This window comes from Euwallacea similis, chromosome 28, assembly GCF_039881205.1.
Source record: "Euwallacea similis isolate ESF13 chromosome 28, ESF131.1, whole genome shotgun sequence".
NCBI classification, from domain to species: domain Eukaryota; kingdom Metazoa; phylum Arthropoda; class Insecta; order Coleoptera; family Curculionidae; genus Euwallacea; species Euwallacea similis.
The window spans coordinates 1056524-1071906 of NC_089636.1; the positions used below are offsets into that span (position 1 = coordinate 1056524).

Below are 15383 nucleotides of genomic sequence, written 5' to 3' on the forward strand. Positions count from 1 at the left end.
CAGTGTTGATTTTCCTGTTAGATGCCGCTAGTTTTCTGCAATGTCGGCAAGTCGAGATGCACGACCCACCGCCACTCCAACTCAAAGTGGAAGCACCATTGTGCCGCATCGAGGCTCTGTACGAACGCCTAAAAGGCCTCGACCACAAACTGAGATATTCGAGGAAATCAACTCAGACTTCTCTTGCCCCGTTTGTTTCAATGTAATTGCAGAGGCATATATCACAAAATGTGGCCATACTTATTGCTATGAATGTATAAAAAAGTCATTAGAGATAGCCAAAAGATGCCCGAAATGTAATTTTGCTATAACCCTAGAAGACGTGTTTCCCAACTTCCTATTGAACGATCTCATTAAGAAATACAAAGCTAAGGCCAATGCTTGTGAAGCATTGACAGTGAATAGGGACAGTTCGGGTGAATTTAGTACTGGGGCCGATGATTTACGGGAGTTTGTAGCGCTGGAGTCCCAGAACTTATCGCTTCCAGATGTCAATGTTATGTTGGAGGTTCTTACACAGAGAAAGCAGTTGTTAGAGGCCGAATCGGTCGCTCTGCAAAACCGCCTGCTGCTGGAATTTTTGAGGCATTTACTGAAGGACAAGAAAGAGAAACAATCGCAGATTGCCAAGGAAATGTCCGTTATAGAAAAGGATATTCTAGAGGTGAGAAATTGCTTAAAGTGAAAAGATTGCTTGTTTTTTAATTTCATAAGAAAAAATATATAAAGTAGCTATTTATGTAACTAGTTGTTTTTTATACTGAGCGGGTTTCCGCAATATAGTATGAGTTACACAAAATAGCATTTCCTAATGAGTTTCATACATTATCCTTTCGTAATTTTGTTGTACGATGAATAAAGCACAAGAAACTATCCTAAATTTGAACGTATCCAACAACTACTGTCCGTACTAATACCATTGTTGTTATTCACGATATGACAGGAAGGTACTTTCTTTAATTATATAACTAGTTGCGAAATGAAACTGGTTTAGTCACTGGTTTTGAGTAGAAAAAGTGATGCACATTTTATTTGTCAAAATTATAAAAAGTCGCATAACAAGTAGTGAAAACCTAATAATGAAAATGGATTTTTCTTTTATTTTGTTTTGGAATACCGCCTTACGCGCATAATAAAAGTAGTAGGAGCGGAAATTTGGATGCTATGCTCAGTTAATACTGCTTGAGAATGATAATTAGCATTTGTTCAAGAGTGCAACCCCTTTGTTGACGATTTGGTGACAAATTTGTTATCATCTTCAGGTCCTAGGAAAAAAAACGTTCTAAAAACACTCTAGGCCTTACATGAATCGCATTTCCCCGCGTTAAACTGCAGTTTAACGTGGCGAATTAACATGGGAGAGCATGGATGGATACCTTGTTTTACTTAGCTGTGAGGGAGGAATGCACCAAGAGTGTGCATTGAGTGTGTAATGAGCATTACTTTCATCCCAAAAGAAGACAAAAGATTTTTCACTTACTAAATATCAGCAAAGCGACATGTACTTTCGTTCACTAAATTTCAGCTGCATTAATAACGTATCTCACGAGTCTTTGAAAAACAGAATAGATGATTATCCCGATTATTACTTCAGTCCGTATGACAAAACCTCGTTTGCCGCCGCGTTTGAGTGAATCGTCTAAAAAGCGATATCGGTACGAAAACATATAAAAAACTTTACAGCCTTTTTTGCAAACCTACGGTTCACCGTTTAAATGCCAATACGCGACAAAAAAATAATATACAACATTCCCAGATTTGGGCAAATAAAAAAAAGTTGCATGTTCAAGGGAGTAATTTTACGATGCACCCGTCTAACAGGTTTTTTGCCAATTTTAAGGCAGCTTTTTATTACAAATTTTAGTTTATTACAATAGCGAACGCTATCGCATTTTAATATAGTAATTTTGTTTTAATCTATTGTTAATTATTTAAAGGGATTTGGAGGAAGCCTTAGACAATTTCCCGTTATTAAATTAAAAATTTGGCGGGCATGCAAAATAGTAAAAAAAGTAAAGAAAAATCAAAACATTGCTTGTATCACTAAGCGCGATTCAATGATTATCTTGATGACGAACACCTATCACGGCCACGTTCAGAAAATAGGCCATACAAACGATTAGAAAATAAGGTCAATGTTAAAACAGTTTTTACGACACAAAGCACAATGCGTTCAAAATGTACAAAGACAAAATTACAAAACGAGAATGAAAACACAGATATCATTTATCGTTACCTATAGAACTTTAAAAAAAATAATTAAAGAAGGCCGAAATTACATTAAAAATAGATAATTTTGTAGGCCAAACATATACAAATATACCTTTACTTGTGGTCATACAAATTAAATAGATAGTTTTCTAATAACACTGTCTTTTCGAAAGAAACTGTTTTCTTTTATATTTATCTTTTTTTGTTTTACTTTGTTGTTTTTAATTCTTCAGCGATTACGAATAGAAATTTTGGAGCCTTTCACATAATTTAAATATTCCCATATCATACATATTATTTTATTATTTATTTTCGTTCCTTCTGCTCTTTTTTCCTAGGTCCTGAAGACTGTGACCATCGAACCGTTAACACGAGTGTTCGCCCGAATCCTTAGCAAAGGGTTAACGTTATTCTCAGTTAGTTTTAACTTCGCACACCAGTAGTGGTGCAATTCCACCACTATTGGTGTGCCAGGCGTTATTTCGAAAAATTAAAAACAAAAATGAACGACTCGCCTCAAACATGTAGAATATATTTATAAAAAATATCCAGAATTACTTAAAGATATTTGAGATATGGCTATACTGAATGTAATTTTGATTCGTTACTAAAATTTACCCATTCAGCTTTTTCGAGACAGGAAAAGCTACATTGGCCCCATCGTGTCGTTTACTTCAAAACTGGCTGATTCGAGTCAAAACTACTGGGAGTCATACTGCTTTGAACAAAATTGCTATGTTCTCGATTTTTGCCACTTTGTGTTTTGTTGTGTTCCTACTTTTGCTTTCCGTAATTCTAGTATCTATCCATTTGTCAGCTCCCAAGGAATCAATATCGAATATTCTTTCTCAAGGAATAATATCGAAATTAATATAAACTGTTGAATGTATTATTGCGAAATAAATTTGTACAAACGTTACGAGTTCCATTTTAAGTTAAGTTACGAGAAATCTTTTAAATTAATCCGAATGAAATTTGGATGATTCTCAGGTTACGACTAAGCTAAAAGATGTTCATAATAAGTGTCCCACTTTGGAGGATGTAGAGAGAACGTCGGCTGCAGCTTCTGAGTTGGACGCCATCGCTGCCAGTGCCCTGAAGAAAGAGATGATGCAGATGCTCGACAACGTGGCTCCCACAAGTAAGCCACTTAATAACGAAATCATATTAATACTCTAAGTCCTTCTTTCATCAGTATTTTTTACAAAAAACAAAGATGAAGCCCGTCCGCCAGAACCACCTTCGAGATTCTCAACGACGCTGGCAATCCGCCGCAAACGCATGTACGCTTATTTTGACGATTTTGTTTCGTCCTATTTCAGCTGTAAATCTAGAGATATACTTTTCGGAAAAGTTGATAAAAGCAAACCCGGTTCGCAGACAGACGACTCTTTGGATCAATTCCGAGAGAGTTTAATCAAATTTTCGACTTACAGTGCGCTACGGTTGATGACTTCTTTGAATTATTCAAATGACTTGTTTAATAATTCCACTATAGTGTCCAGTATCGAATTCGACAAAGACAGTGAGTATTTCGCGATTGCGGGAGTAACGAAACGGATAAAGGTTTTCGACTTCGAAAATGTAATTAAGGATGTGGTGAACATGCACTATCCGTGCCTGGAAATGACATCGAGGTCGAAGATCTCCTGCATCAGCTGGCACAGTTATCACAAGAACATGCTTGCGTCTAGTGATTACGAAGGGATGGTTACCATATGGGATGCTTCCACCGGCCAAAGGACCAAAACCTATCAGGAACACGAGAAGAGGTGTTGGAGCGTTGATTTTAATTCTGTTGACACGAGGCTGATAGCATCGGGTAAGTTGAATTTTCTGTGTTTTGTATAACACATTCTCTGCTACCATTGGTCATTGTCATCATGTCGCAATGATTGAGCACAGAAATGATCAATCCATCTCTCAGTTCAGGCTCATACACAGGTATCACCAGTTGAAGTCGGAACATAGGAATTGCGCAAGAGGGAGAAGGACCGCATAAGTTTTAATACACCTCCGACAAAGATCAACGAAGTGCATTGCGAGGCTAGGGAGTGAAGGAGGCGGAGTCAGTCTGGACGGCTTCTCCACTTCAGAACAATTCATTTATCATTTAAAAATATGGTCAGTACCGATGTACTGTCGTAAGGAGAATGTTAATGTCATTAATAAATTCCATCAAAATAATACGTAAATACCCACATTCATGTTCGTTTTTATTTCTTATCATTGTTTAATTTTGTCTCATCTTAAAAGAAATTAACTTCTTTTCTGTAATAAACTAACCAAGCAAAATTTTAATAAAAAAACAAAGAAATTGTAGAGCACAAAATCCGAATTATTTTAGGAGATTGTCGAACAAACCACCTCCTTGTGCCAAGCAGTATCCCAATTTGTTACAAAATGTACGTCGTGGCATATTAAAACTTATGCGGTCCTTCTCCCACTTGTGCAGTTCCCATGTTTCAACTTGAACTACTGATACATAGGGTGTCCCAAAATCTGTATTCAGTCGATTTCTTTTTTGCAATTATAGTGTTTCATTGTCGTGGCGTCAGAGACCACACTTGGAATTCCATGATTTTAAGGGTCTCGAAGAGCTCCCCCCTACCAAGCCTCCTTTACACTCCTATCCCTTTATCAAACTCTCCTTCAAGAGGCATTATCAGACCTCTTTCAGATGTCTGTTCCTATAAGGTTCTCCTTCAGGAGACCTCCTGTAGGAGGTCTGACTTCAGCCCTCCTTTATGAAACTCTTCAGGTACCCATTTAGAAGTTTTTCTGAAGTCTCCAAATGACCTTTTTGGTACAAATGATTTAACTCCTTTTTATGAAGTCCCCACTCCGGTCTATTAGGTCATTTTAACTGGCGTAATAGAGGAGTCAGCACTTACGGTGTCCGAAATGTACATGTAGAATCAATTTGGGACACTATATACACTTGCATATTGCAATTCTTTCTATTGATGAAAAATCGCTCTTCCAGGCTCAGATGACGCCAAAGTGAAACTCTACTCCCTAAACGAAGAACACTCTGTGGCAACTTTGGAAGCCAAAGCCAACGTTTGTTGCGTCAAGTTTAACCCAAATAGTTCCTCTCAACTGGCATTTGGAAGCGCTGACCACGGTGTCCATTACTACGACCTCCGCAACATGAAGGAACCCGTGCACGTTTTCAAGGCACACAAAAAGGCTGTTAGTTACGTAAAATTCCTGGATGCGGAACACATCGTTTCCGCTTCCACAGATTCCCATCTGAAATTGTGGAATGTGGAAACGCCCTTTTGCTTGCGGTCATTTGTGGGGCACATCAACGAAAAGAATTTTGTGGGGCTTGCCACGGACGGTGATTTTATTGCGTGCGGCTCTGAAAATAACTCCTTGTACGTGTACTACAAGGGGTTGAGCAAAAGGCTGTGTCAGTACAAATTCGAAACTGTCGAAGGCGTTTTGGAACCGGAGAGAAGAGAGGACGATAGCAACGAATTTGTTTCTGCGGTGTGCTGGAAGCAAGATTCCAACATCATCTTGGCTGCTAACAGTAGGGGAATCATTAATGTTTTAGAAATGGTGTAAATATGATTTTCGGTGGATAGAGAACACGATCGTACTCATGTACAAAGTAGGTTGTAAAATGTAATATAGAGATGATCATTAATTGAGGCAGTTGTATTTTTCATTTCCAAATCTAACATAGAATTAAATCGCGAACGGTTGCACTACACTTCGATTTTTCCGGTGATTGATCACTTTAATGGAAAGTTTCTCGATGCCAATAATCAGCATTGCGATGCAAAAACCTGCAACAAATTGGTGAATCAATGGGAAATAATAAAGAACTTATTACCAATAATCAAGACGAAGAAGCTGCCTTGCATGTCATCCAAATTTACTGTGTGATTGTTCACCTCCAAGCTATTCTTCCGTTTAAAACACTTATCCTTTTTGGGAAGATAGTTCTCAAGCCATTTTTGGATTAAGCCCACTTGGTGCAATCTTTTGATTCTAGAAATGGACGGTTTTGAAGACGAATGTGACTCGCTTTATTTTACTTTGTGTTGGTTCTACTTTATTTGTTCTCATTATTTATTTAGTTATTTTAATATTTATTTACCTATTAGTTCGCCTGGCCTAGGTGAAAAATAGTAAATAATTTAACTCTTCATTTTTCTAATGTTAAAGTTAAAAGTGCTTGGGCTAACATTGCTCCATTGAATTATCCATGAACGCCCGAGGTAGTACTGTGCCATGATAGGTGGTGCGGTTAATGTTCGCATTTCTTACCGTATTGTGAACATATGGGGTTTATGCACAAAACTCAAATAATAATTAGGTTTTAGAGTAAATTAAAATGAGAAGAAAAAATTAATAAAAAAATCTGTCAGGATATTAGCGTGAAAACTTTGTATGGCCACCTTGTATAGTAATTTATACGTTAAACTTACTCTTCGTTTATTTTATTCAAGTATGGAGTATCTGGAGCCACGATCAACGCTATGTGTTCTTCTGAAAATTCATCAGTTCCTAAAAATATTCACTTACAGTTGAAAAAGTCCAGAAATCATGCACCAGGTAACACAGGAATTGCTGCCCAGCGAATACCTGCTTCAGTCAAAGGTAAGATTTTTAAAAATTTTTGAAGTGAAAATGTCCAGATTCCGCAGTAACAGAATTATTGTTTTCCTAAAAAGTGCGAAAAGTGAAATTTTCCCTGGAATAGGCAGTTCTATGTGAAATACGGAAATTGCCTTTATTTCTGGTTAAACCGAAAATGCGACTTAGGCATCCATCCGCATAACATGTGAATGTCAACATGAGTAATCGTTTGGATAGTAATTCGTGCATCACCTGGTATACTTTCTTTAAATCCACTAACCCAAAGCATAACTACACAAATCATCCCTCTGAAACTGTTGCTTTACAACGTATTGCAGTTTCATTTTCCAATCTATGTGCACATGTCTGCCTGCTTTGATTTCATCCAGCATTACTTGCCCATTCTTCAGATGCTGGGCTCCTTGGTAAATGGTCTTATAAATATAATCACTAGACTCCTGAAACAGCTTCTACTGCATTTTTGCTCCAGAGCACTCCCCATGTCTTTACCTTTATGCGATCCTCAAAATAGCTGTTTTCTGCATAACTCCAAGAAATTGACTGGCGCTTCGATATCAGATCTTGTAAGGTGTTTACTGGAACCTCCATTTTCGGAAACGTTAGATATGCAACAAGATTTCCGCAATAAGTGGTACCTATTACCAGAACTACTAACCACCATGATCCTACTATTATGCGAGCGCTGTCCGCGTAGGGTAAGTGCATGCCCCCTAAAGGCAACAAGGTGAGAACCATCAGCTATGATAAGTACCCAAATATTAACCTTGTTGGAGAAGAGCACCATACATGTACCAAATGCAGTTCTGGATAGTTGCCAACCCCCCTTTTTTGCGAATTCCTTTGTATTCGTACGTGGGGCTATATTTATGTATGTAGTAGAGAATCGGGCCCATAGAGATGATTGTCATGGAAAGGCAGAACCAGGTCTAACAAAAAATCATTTTTTTAAGATATATTTTTGTCTTGTATTGAATTCTACTTACGTCTCCGCCAAAGGGCGAAATGAATAGCAAAGCTCTGCTAAGTTCCCTCGGACGGGCAACTAAGAAGGTATAAGGCTGAATGCTTATAGCGTTGGTAAAATTTATTATTTTCTTGCTTTCTTCAGTTACAGTAAACGCGCAGGCTCCCATCGCAGCAGATTTATTGTGAACCAGATCTAGTACCACCTGAGGTACCCTGAAATTATATAAAACTCATTTGCAAGAAGAAAGATAGTCACCGTGAAACATATTAAGACTCTGGATCGACAATATCTGGACTTAACTGGATGTTTTGGAGCTCTGTTGATGAACCACATGGCAAAGAGTCAAGTTTCCAAGGACGACAAGATCCATTTAATACGTGAATAGAATATATTACCTTTTATTACGTAAAAAATTAAGTAAAAATCAAGGTAATGATCCGCGATTAAATAAATTGCACAGAACTTACCTGTAAGTGGACACGTGTGATTTCGCAGTGACACTCAAGTGCTCCTCATTATCGGTCTTATTTTCAAACAACGTGACTGAGGTGTTAAAGAAATAACGCTGCGTTGGGATTACCTCCACATTATACGTGAAATTTAAGTTCCTGGAAAGTTCCTTGATTACATCAAATACAACTCCCTTAAATTCCACCACATCTCCCGAGGCGTTAGTTATGAGTATTTGCCAAGGAGGGTTCTAAAATAAAAAATTATCGTAAATTCGGACTAGGTATATAAGGTGTGCGTTTCTGGGACTGAGCATGAGGATTTTGGTAATCATAAAAGATAGGAGGTCGATTAAATTGAGGCAAATTTGCAGAACTAGGCGTCTGAGAACATGTGGTTTCAAAATTTGGAAAATGCCATTGATTTTCGGAGTTACTCGAGAAAAATTTAAATTATGAAAAAGTGTTTTTATTTTTTCCCGAGCTTATTTGGCGAGATAATTCAAAACGATCGATACTTCATAATTGCAATTTTTCCTCTTCTACAACGTGGGAACGCCACATTTAAAATCCCACGTTTTAGTTTTCGACAACCATCATTAACTTTGTTTTTCCTTACGGGCGCCATTTACTTGGTATTCAAAAATACAACAACCTTTTCAACAAGGTGGAGCTTTTCCACTTAATTCTAAGAGAACAACTATGTGTCTAAAATATTTCCCGGTAGAGGCGTTTCAAACAATGGAGACATACGTTAGCCGCCACGTTCACCAGATCTGTCCCCTTTAGACTATCATTTATGGAGAATGTTTCGATTTTCTACAATCATCGTCAATTTTGTTTCTTTTTATGGGAATTATATTGAATTTTCACATTTTTGAATAATGTATTTTTTCATAACTCACATGAAATGACACCAGCGGCAGCTTGCTCCTTCTAAATCCATGAGCTATATGAGGAAAAAGGGCATCAGTCATGCGCGGTCCGTCGCTAGGCCTCCAGGTACCCACAGATATCAGGTCAACTCCCGACAACTCCTCACGGTTGAGGTATTCTTTCCCCCAAGTTTCTCCAGCTTCCAGTTTCCATTGGGTGCAATTGTCGCATTTTCCGTATTTAGTCAAATAACTCTTAAGAAAACTCGACCTAATCATGATGGTCCTATTTGGTTTTTGTTCCTACCTGCACTTTGGCCAACAAGAAATTCCTCCTCTGAATTTTATTGGGCCTTATCGCCTCCCATTCTTCTTCAGACAGCGGTTCCGCTATCTCATATTCCTCCAAGATCGCTTTGTGCAGAGAGTCAAATATTGCCCCTAAACTCTCGTTTATGTGACAGATTATTCCAATCTTCGGATAGGAGTGTGATAAAATGAGTGTTGCATTAGGCAAAAGTTATACCTGGCAAATATCAGTGAGGACAGTGGTGTTGTAAATGAAAGCTATATTGTCCCCTTCCCTCAACAGCGGCTTAAACCTGTTCAAATTCTGCACCTTCTTATTGTTACTGTCGGATATTACGTATAGCCATTTAGTGTCGGTGTTGACCAGATTCTCCCTTTTGGCGTATTCCATGATTTTTTCCACCAATTCCAAGTGGACCACGACTTACCAAAAATACAATTGCCAAACTTTAATTAAATCCACGAGTCTTACCAACGAAGTTTCTGCTCAATTTTCGTGAGCGAATCCCCGATAAGCCACTTTTCAGATTTGCCTCAAGTTCGGAGGGATCGGATGATTTACCCACAAGACTTATGAGGGAAATCCCTGAAGCTCCAACACTGGTTACTTGTCTTGTTATGGACCTAATGACCCTGGTCAGCAAGTCCTCGGCTGCAACACAAAGTTGAGTTGCGCTCTTTAACTACCGGTAAAGTATTACATATACTGTCGTCATATAAGATGACCATGTTCTTCCATGTGTACACGCCCAATGTCCGGAGGTCTAAGAGCATTTGAGGGGTCTCCTGCCCTGTTTCGATGATTGGAATGGTAACTGCAGAGCTTTGAGGCAGTCTTGCGCAATCCTGTTCTAAAGTTACCGTACAATAAATAATTCTACCAGGCATTTTCCCATTTTACCTGAAATAGCGACGTGCAACAAATTTTCGCTTCTGGCAGCGCGAAATAATTTCCAAGTTTCAGTGCATGAAGTGATGCTCAACAGAATGCTCAAATCTGATATTTATTTAAAGCAAATTATCCTCCGCGTGGTAACGGCCAGGAGGACCCAAACATACCCTTCTTCACGCTAATCGCTGGCCAAGCAAAGAAATGAACATTAACACCTCCATGTTTAAGGATCTCTCTCTTGGCGTACACCAAGTACTCTTCAATCCCGGTTTTGATCCTCTCATAATCCTCTGCTAGATACTCCCTATCAATCACTATGGCTAAAAGCTTACGCATGAACTCAATTATTCTTCAGTTTTAGCCTAAGAATACCCATTGTGGCATTGGTGGTAAGCAACGAGGGAAAGTCTTCGCTATGACTCACTTTGCAGAACAGGAACAAGAAGAGCGCCACTCCAACCCACATTTTATGAAATACTCACTCATGCTTTCCGTGGTATCAGATTTATCATTCGTGGGACATTAAAATTGGAGGACTCTAATGAAAGTTAAATGTTGCCCAGCTGTATGTGATTTAACTGAACTAATAACTCCGTAAGTAGGTGTGCATGTCGTGTATAGGCCAATGGTGAAATAACGCAAAGGTTAGTAATCAATGATTCATAGAAATTGTCATGATAAGAACGTGTGTTCAGGAATATTCTGCAATTGGCCCAGATACAGAATGTCCCGAAATGGGGTTGTACGATTTTATTCAACAAGTGAGAATCTCATACGTACAAACTCCTCGTTTTCGAGATACCGAATGCCAAAGCCTTAATTTTCCCTTAGAACTCCCAGAGTTTATCAGATACTTTAGCTGACATTTGGAATGCTTCATGCGATTCTTTGGGATCTGCGGCAGGCACATATGCTAAAGATCACGATGATCTACGGGGTGCGTCTTGAGCTATGCTCCCCTTTGCATCAACCTGAACTAAGAGCGCATTCAGGTCGTTGATAAATTACGACAAAGATTAAAATCATGGAGTAGATGTCATCCAACCAATGGACTAAAACACCTCGGTTCTGAAAAACTCGAGGTGCCTGGGGCCATTCTTGCCTACGACGCTTCAGGCCAACACAAGGCCAGATGTGGCAGCGAGGAGAGTGCCGGGGTAAATCTCACACTTCTGGTGGCCGGAAGACAAGACCGTGAATCTTGAGAGATTTCACCTGGTGAGGGTTGAAAACTCTCAAGAATCTTTTAACACGTTCGTTACCGATCATGCTCCAATGCATGATCCTGTAGTTCCCCTGAATGTAGATTCCATTCTAAGGCAAGAAACGACTGCTCAGTTCAAACTATACAGGGTGATTCACAACTTATTTATAAAATTTTAGGGGTAGGTGTATATTATTTAGTACGGCATTACCACTTATGATGGATATTTGAGAAGGCATTATCTGAAAGTGAGAAGACAGCGTTTTACTTAATTGGTTTTAGGTACATTAAAATATCGTTAAAATCGTTAAAAATATCGAATAAAAGTGTGAATTTACCAGGGTCTGCCACCATTAAGGGTAAAAAATACGACATGAAAAAGTCTCTAACAGATAAAGAGTTATCAGATATTCTCGACGGCTATGAATCTGACAACGGGTGTGATGATTTTGATTCGGGTAACGATAATGAATATAATTCAGCAGAAGTTTCTGATGAGAGCTCGGATTCAGAAATCGATGCAATCCATTTAATTTCTGAACCTGAACTACCACAAGAAGAGCAACTATCTGTAAATGCCACGGGAGAAATAGGTTCACATTCTATGAATTATTTTCTGTTTACAAATGCTGAAAACCTGTTGCTGGAAATGATCTTATTGATTGCTTTCGGCACATATTGACTGACAATTTCCTAAACGGAATTGCACAAACAAATTTCTATGCTATTGAATTGTTGTTGGTTTTAGGTCTGCTTCTTCACGTGGGAAATATACTACGTGACAAAGAAAGGTAAACACCCATTAAAAACCATTTTATTTTGATAATTTTTTGCATGTTGACTTATCTTAAAAAAAGAAAGAAATTATCAAAATTTCAAGTTTATCTGTTAATTTTTTTTAGTTTCCATGGGTCGTTCCTTAAAAAAATAAAATTTTGTTTAAACATTTTTGTTCACATTTGCATCGCAACTTTTGTGAAGTGTGTTGCAATCGGTCATAATTTTTACTCATTATGCCTAGAGTGCGTAGAATTGAACAGATCCGGCAGCTTAGTGACTTTGAGAGGGGGCGGATTGTTGGGTTGCGCGAAGCAGGCCTGTCGGTCAGAGAAGCGTCTAGAAGAACTAACAGATCCTTAGGAACCATAGTGCGGTGTTACCAGGCGTGGACTCAGGAAGGCCGTGGGCACAGAGCCAGAGGCACTGGGCGACTCAGAGGAACCACAGAGCGCGAAGATCGTCGATTGCGACGTTTGGCTCTTAGAGGCCGATTTAGCAGCAGTCGAGCTATTGCAAATCAGTGGTTTGAAGAACATGGGAATAGGGTTGGTATGCGTACAGTATATCGCCGAATACGAAGTTTTGCCCTATCGTCCGCATTGGGTGCTGCCTCTCACTCGCGAACATCGATCTAACCGCTTACAATGGTGTAGAGAGAGGATTCAGTGGGACCAAGAATGGACTCGGGTGATCTTTAGTGATGAATCCCGCTTCTGTCTGGGGATGAACGACGGTCGGGCAAGGGTGAGAAGGCGACGGGGTGAAAGGCGAGATCCACAATTTGACAGAGAGTGTCATGTCCACCGTACTGTAGGCGTTATGGTATGGGGTGCTATCGCATATGGTAGCAGGTCACCCCTAGTTTTCATTAGAGGCAACATGACTGCCCAACGCTATATCCAAGAAGTGTTGGAGCAATATGTGATTCCATATTGTCGAACTATCCCGAACGCTATTTTCCAACAAGACAATGCTAGACCTCATGTTGCTAGGCAAACAATAACGTTCATGGATCAACATCAAATCAACCGTTTACCCTGGCCACCTCGATCGCCGGATCTGTCTCCTATTGAACATGTCTGGGACATGATTGGCCGCAGACTGTTGAATTTACAGCACCCTCCACAGACTTTAGCAGCCCTTACTCATGAAGTTCAGATTGCCTGGAATGAGATACCTCAAGGAGACATTGACAATCTTATTAGATCCGAGCCCAGGCGTATCAATGAGTGTATAAGGAACCGTGGATGCTCAACACACTATTGAAAAAAAAATGAAGTTCTTCCTCTGATCTTGCTGAAAATGTAATCATTGAATAAGTATGTGGTACTGAACACGTACAAAAAAAATTATCAAAATAAAATTATCTTTAATGGGTGTTTACCTTTCTTTGTCACGCAGTATATTAGCTTGAACAGAATTTAAGCTTACTGGAAGAAAGACTATTTATTTGGATTCGAGGTGTTTGCCAATAACATGAGCAGAAATTGATTATTGCTGATTTTGAGGGAGCTGCATTTTGTTGAAAATCCTAAAGACGGCGAAACAGCTCCACCAGATCCTTCTTATAAAGTGATGGGCATCGTTAACATCTTCAATTCGAGGATGATCGAGATATATTATTCATGCAGGGAATTGAGGATTGACGATCGATGGCATTGTGTTGAGGTCGACTCAATTTTCGGCAGTATATAAAAAATAAATGACATAAATATGGTATTAAACTATACAGAGGGAATCGCAATGGAACTAACACAAATCAGGTTCATGTAGGGGACCTCAAAATATGACAATTTGTCGAATATATTTTTTTCTACGATTAATAGTTGAGGAGATGTTGACCTCCGAAGCTGGCTTGTAAATTTCTAAAAAAACGGCATATTTCAGTAATCCGTTATCACACTGCAACCTTTGTAACATATTTTATTCTTATCGACATCTTTAATTGGTAGAAATGCGAAATCGATAGATACTCAATAAGGATTAGATTAGGGGTAAAAGGTAAGGGCTAAAAGTGTTTGGATTTTGTTATCTGCAAGGTAACTAACAAATAACCAACACCGAATAAATACCAACGAATTTTCAGGGGATGTAGAGCTCATAAAAGCAAATATTTAGATAGAACAACATTAGATCCGAAATCGCTTGGTTTCGCAGAATGTTGAATTTTTTAAATATTTTAAAAACGGTTTGGAATACGGACATGAAACTAGGAACACGCTATGGCGGGGTAGATGTGTATGTTCTGGGGCAGGCAGAATATTTCCATCCATACCAATGGGGTCTGTACGGCCTTTCAATGGGATGTTTCTAGTGAAAAAAAGGATACGCCACTGATTTTTTTTAGTACAAATATTTTTTAAATATTCCATCAATTCTTAATGAAAAAGGCTTCTTAGTGTTTCGTTGCTCAAGCAGCCATTTTCAAGATATAAAATAAATTCTCATTCCTGTGCCTACCAAAAAACCGGTATAAGTTTACAAATGCGATTTTGTAAAATTTTTAAGAGAAATTAATTTAATTTTTTTTAGTGGGGTAGAGGACATGAAGACAGACATTTTTTGTCTAATAAACTACGTCTGCAAATTATCGATTTTAACTGGAGGAAATGAGAGTCATGTGATAGCAAAATGTACTATAATCTAGTGTTTTATGTGAATTGGATAGTGTTTGAAATCTGTTTTTTTATTAACCATTTTGCTCCAAAATGAGAAATAAAGGTAGTTTACTCTTGATAGTATTTCATGTGTTCGTAGTTCTTGGCCACCCTGTATAAAAAAAAGCTCAAAGTTATCTTCGTATTTTTTTCGAGAAGCAGAGACTTTCATCAAGAGTGACTTTTTGTCGAAAAACGACTTTTTTGTCCATTTGTCCTCTTGCGCTCTCTATCTGTGGACGTACTGTATAATCCATAGGAAATGACTTCCCAGATAGAATGTATGTTAGAAATAATAACGTATAATTTTAAAAGGTTTTAACCAAAAAAGGAAATATATTCACAAATATTTGGCATGGTGGGCGAGCAATCACCTACAGACTGGCACCGAAAGTGTTAATGAAGTAGATTGGATTCACGCG

General features: G+C 38.6%; 2 protein-coding genes across 2 annotated transcripts; one reads left to right on the forward strand and one right to left on the reverse strand.

Moving 5' to 3' along the window:
* On the forward strand, window positions 1–5873 carry LOC136417486 (E3 ubiquitin-protein ligase COP1-like). Its single transcript, XM_066403190.1, has 4 exons — window positions 1–664; window positions 3202–3352; window positions 3407–4033; window positions 5198–5873. The coding sequence occupies exons 1-4, from the start codon at window positions 41–43 to the stop codon at window positions 5785–5787; spliced, it is 1992 nt and encodes a 663-aa protein (XP_066259287.1). The 5' UTR covers window positions 1–40; the 3' UTR covers window positions 5788–5873.
* A 6-nt stretch (window positions 5874–5879) lies between these two features.
* LOC136417481 (ionotropic receptor 93a-like) lies at window positions 5880–10988 on the reverse strand. Its single transcript, XM_066403185.1, has 15 exons — window positions 10693–10988; window positions 10488–10640; window positions 10330–10425; window positions 10130–10279; window positions 9901–10080; window positions 9646–9851; window positions 9427–9594; window positions 9150–9374; window positions 8263–8495; window positions 7812–8007; window positions 7592–7754; window positions 7318–7538; window positions 7088–7265; window positions 6657–6735; window positions 5880–6216 (listed from the first exon to the last, which is right to left on the reverse strand). The coding sequence occupies exons 1-15, from the start codon at window positions 10784–10786 to the stop codon at window positions 6030–6032; spliced, it is 2529 nt and encodes an 842-aa protein (XP_066259282.1). The 5' UTR covers window positions 10787–10988; the 3' UTR covers window positions 5880–6029.
* Window positions 10989–15383: the final 4395 nt, after the last annotated feature.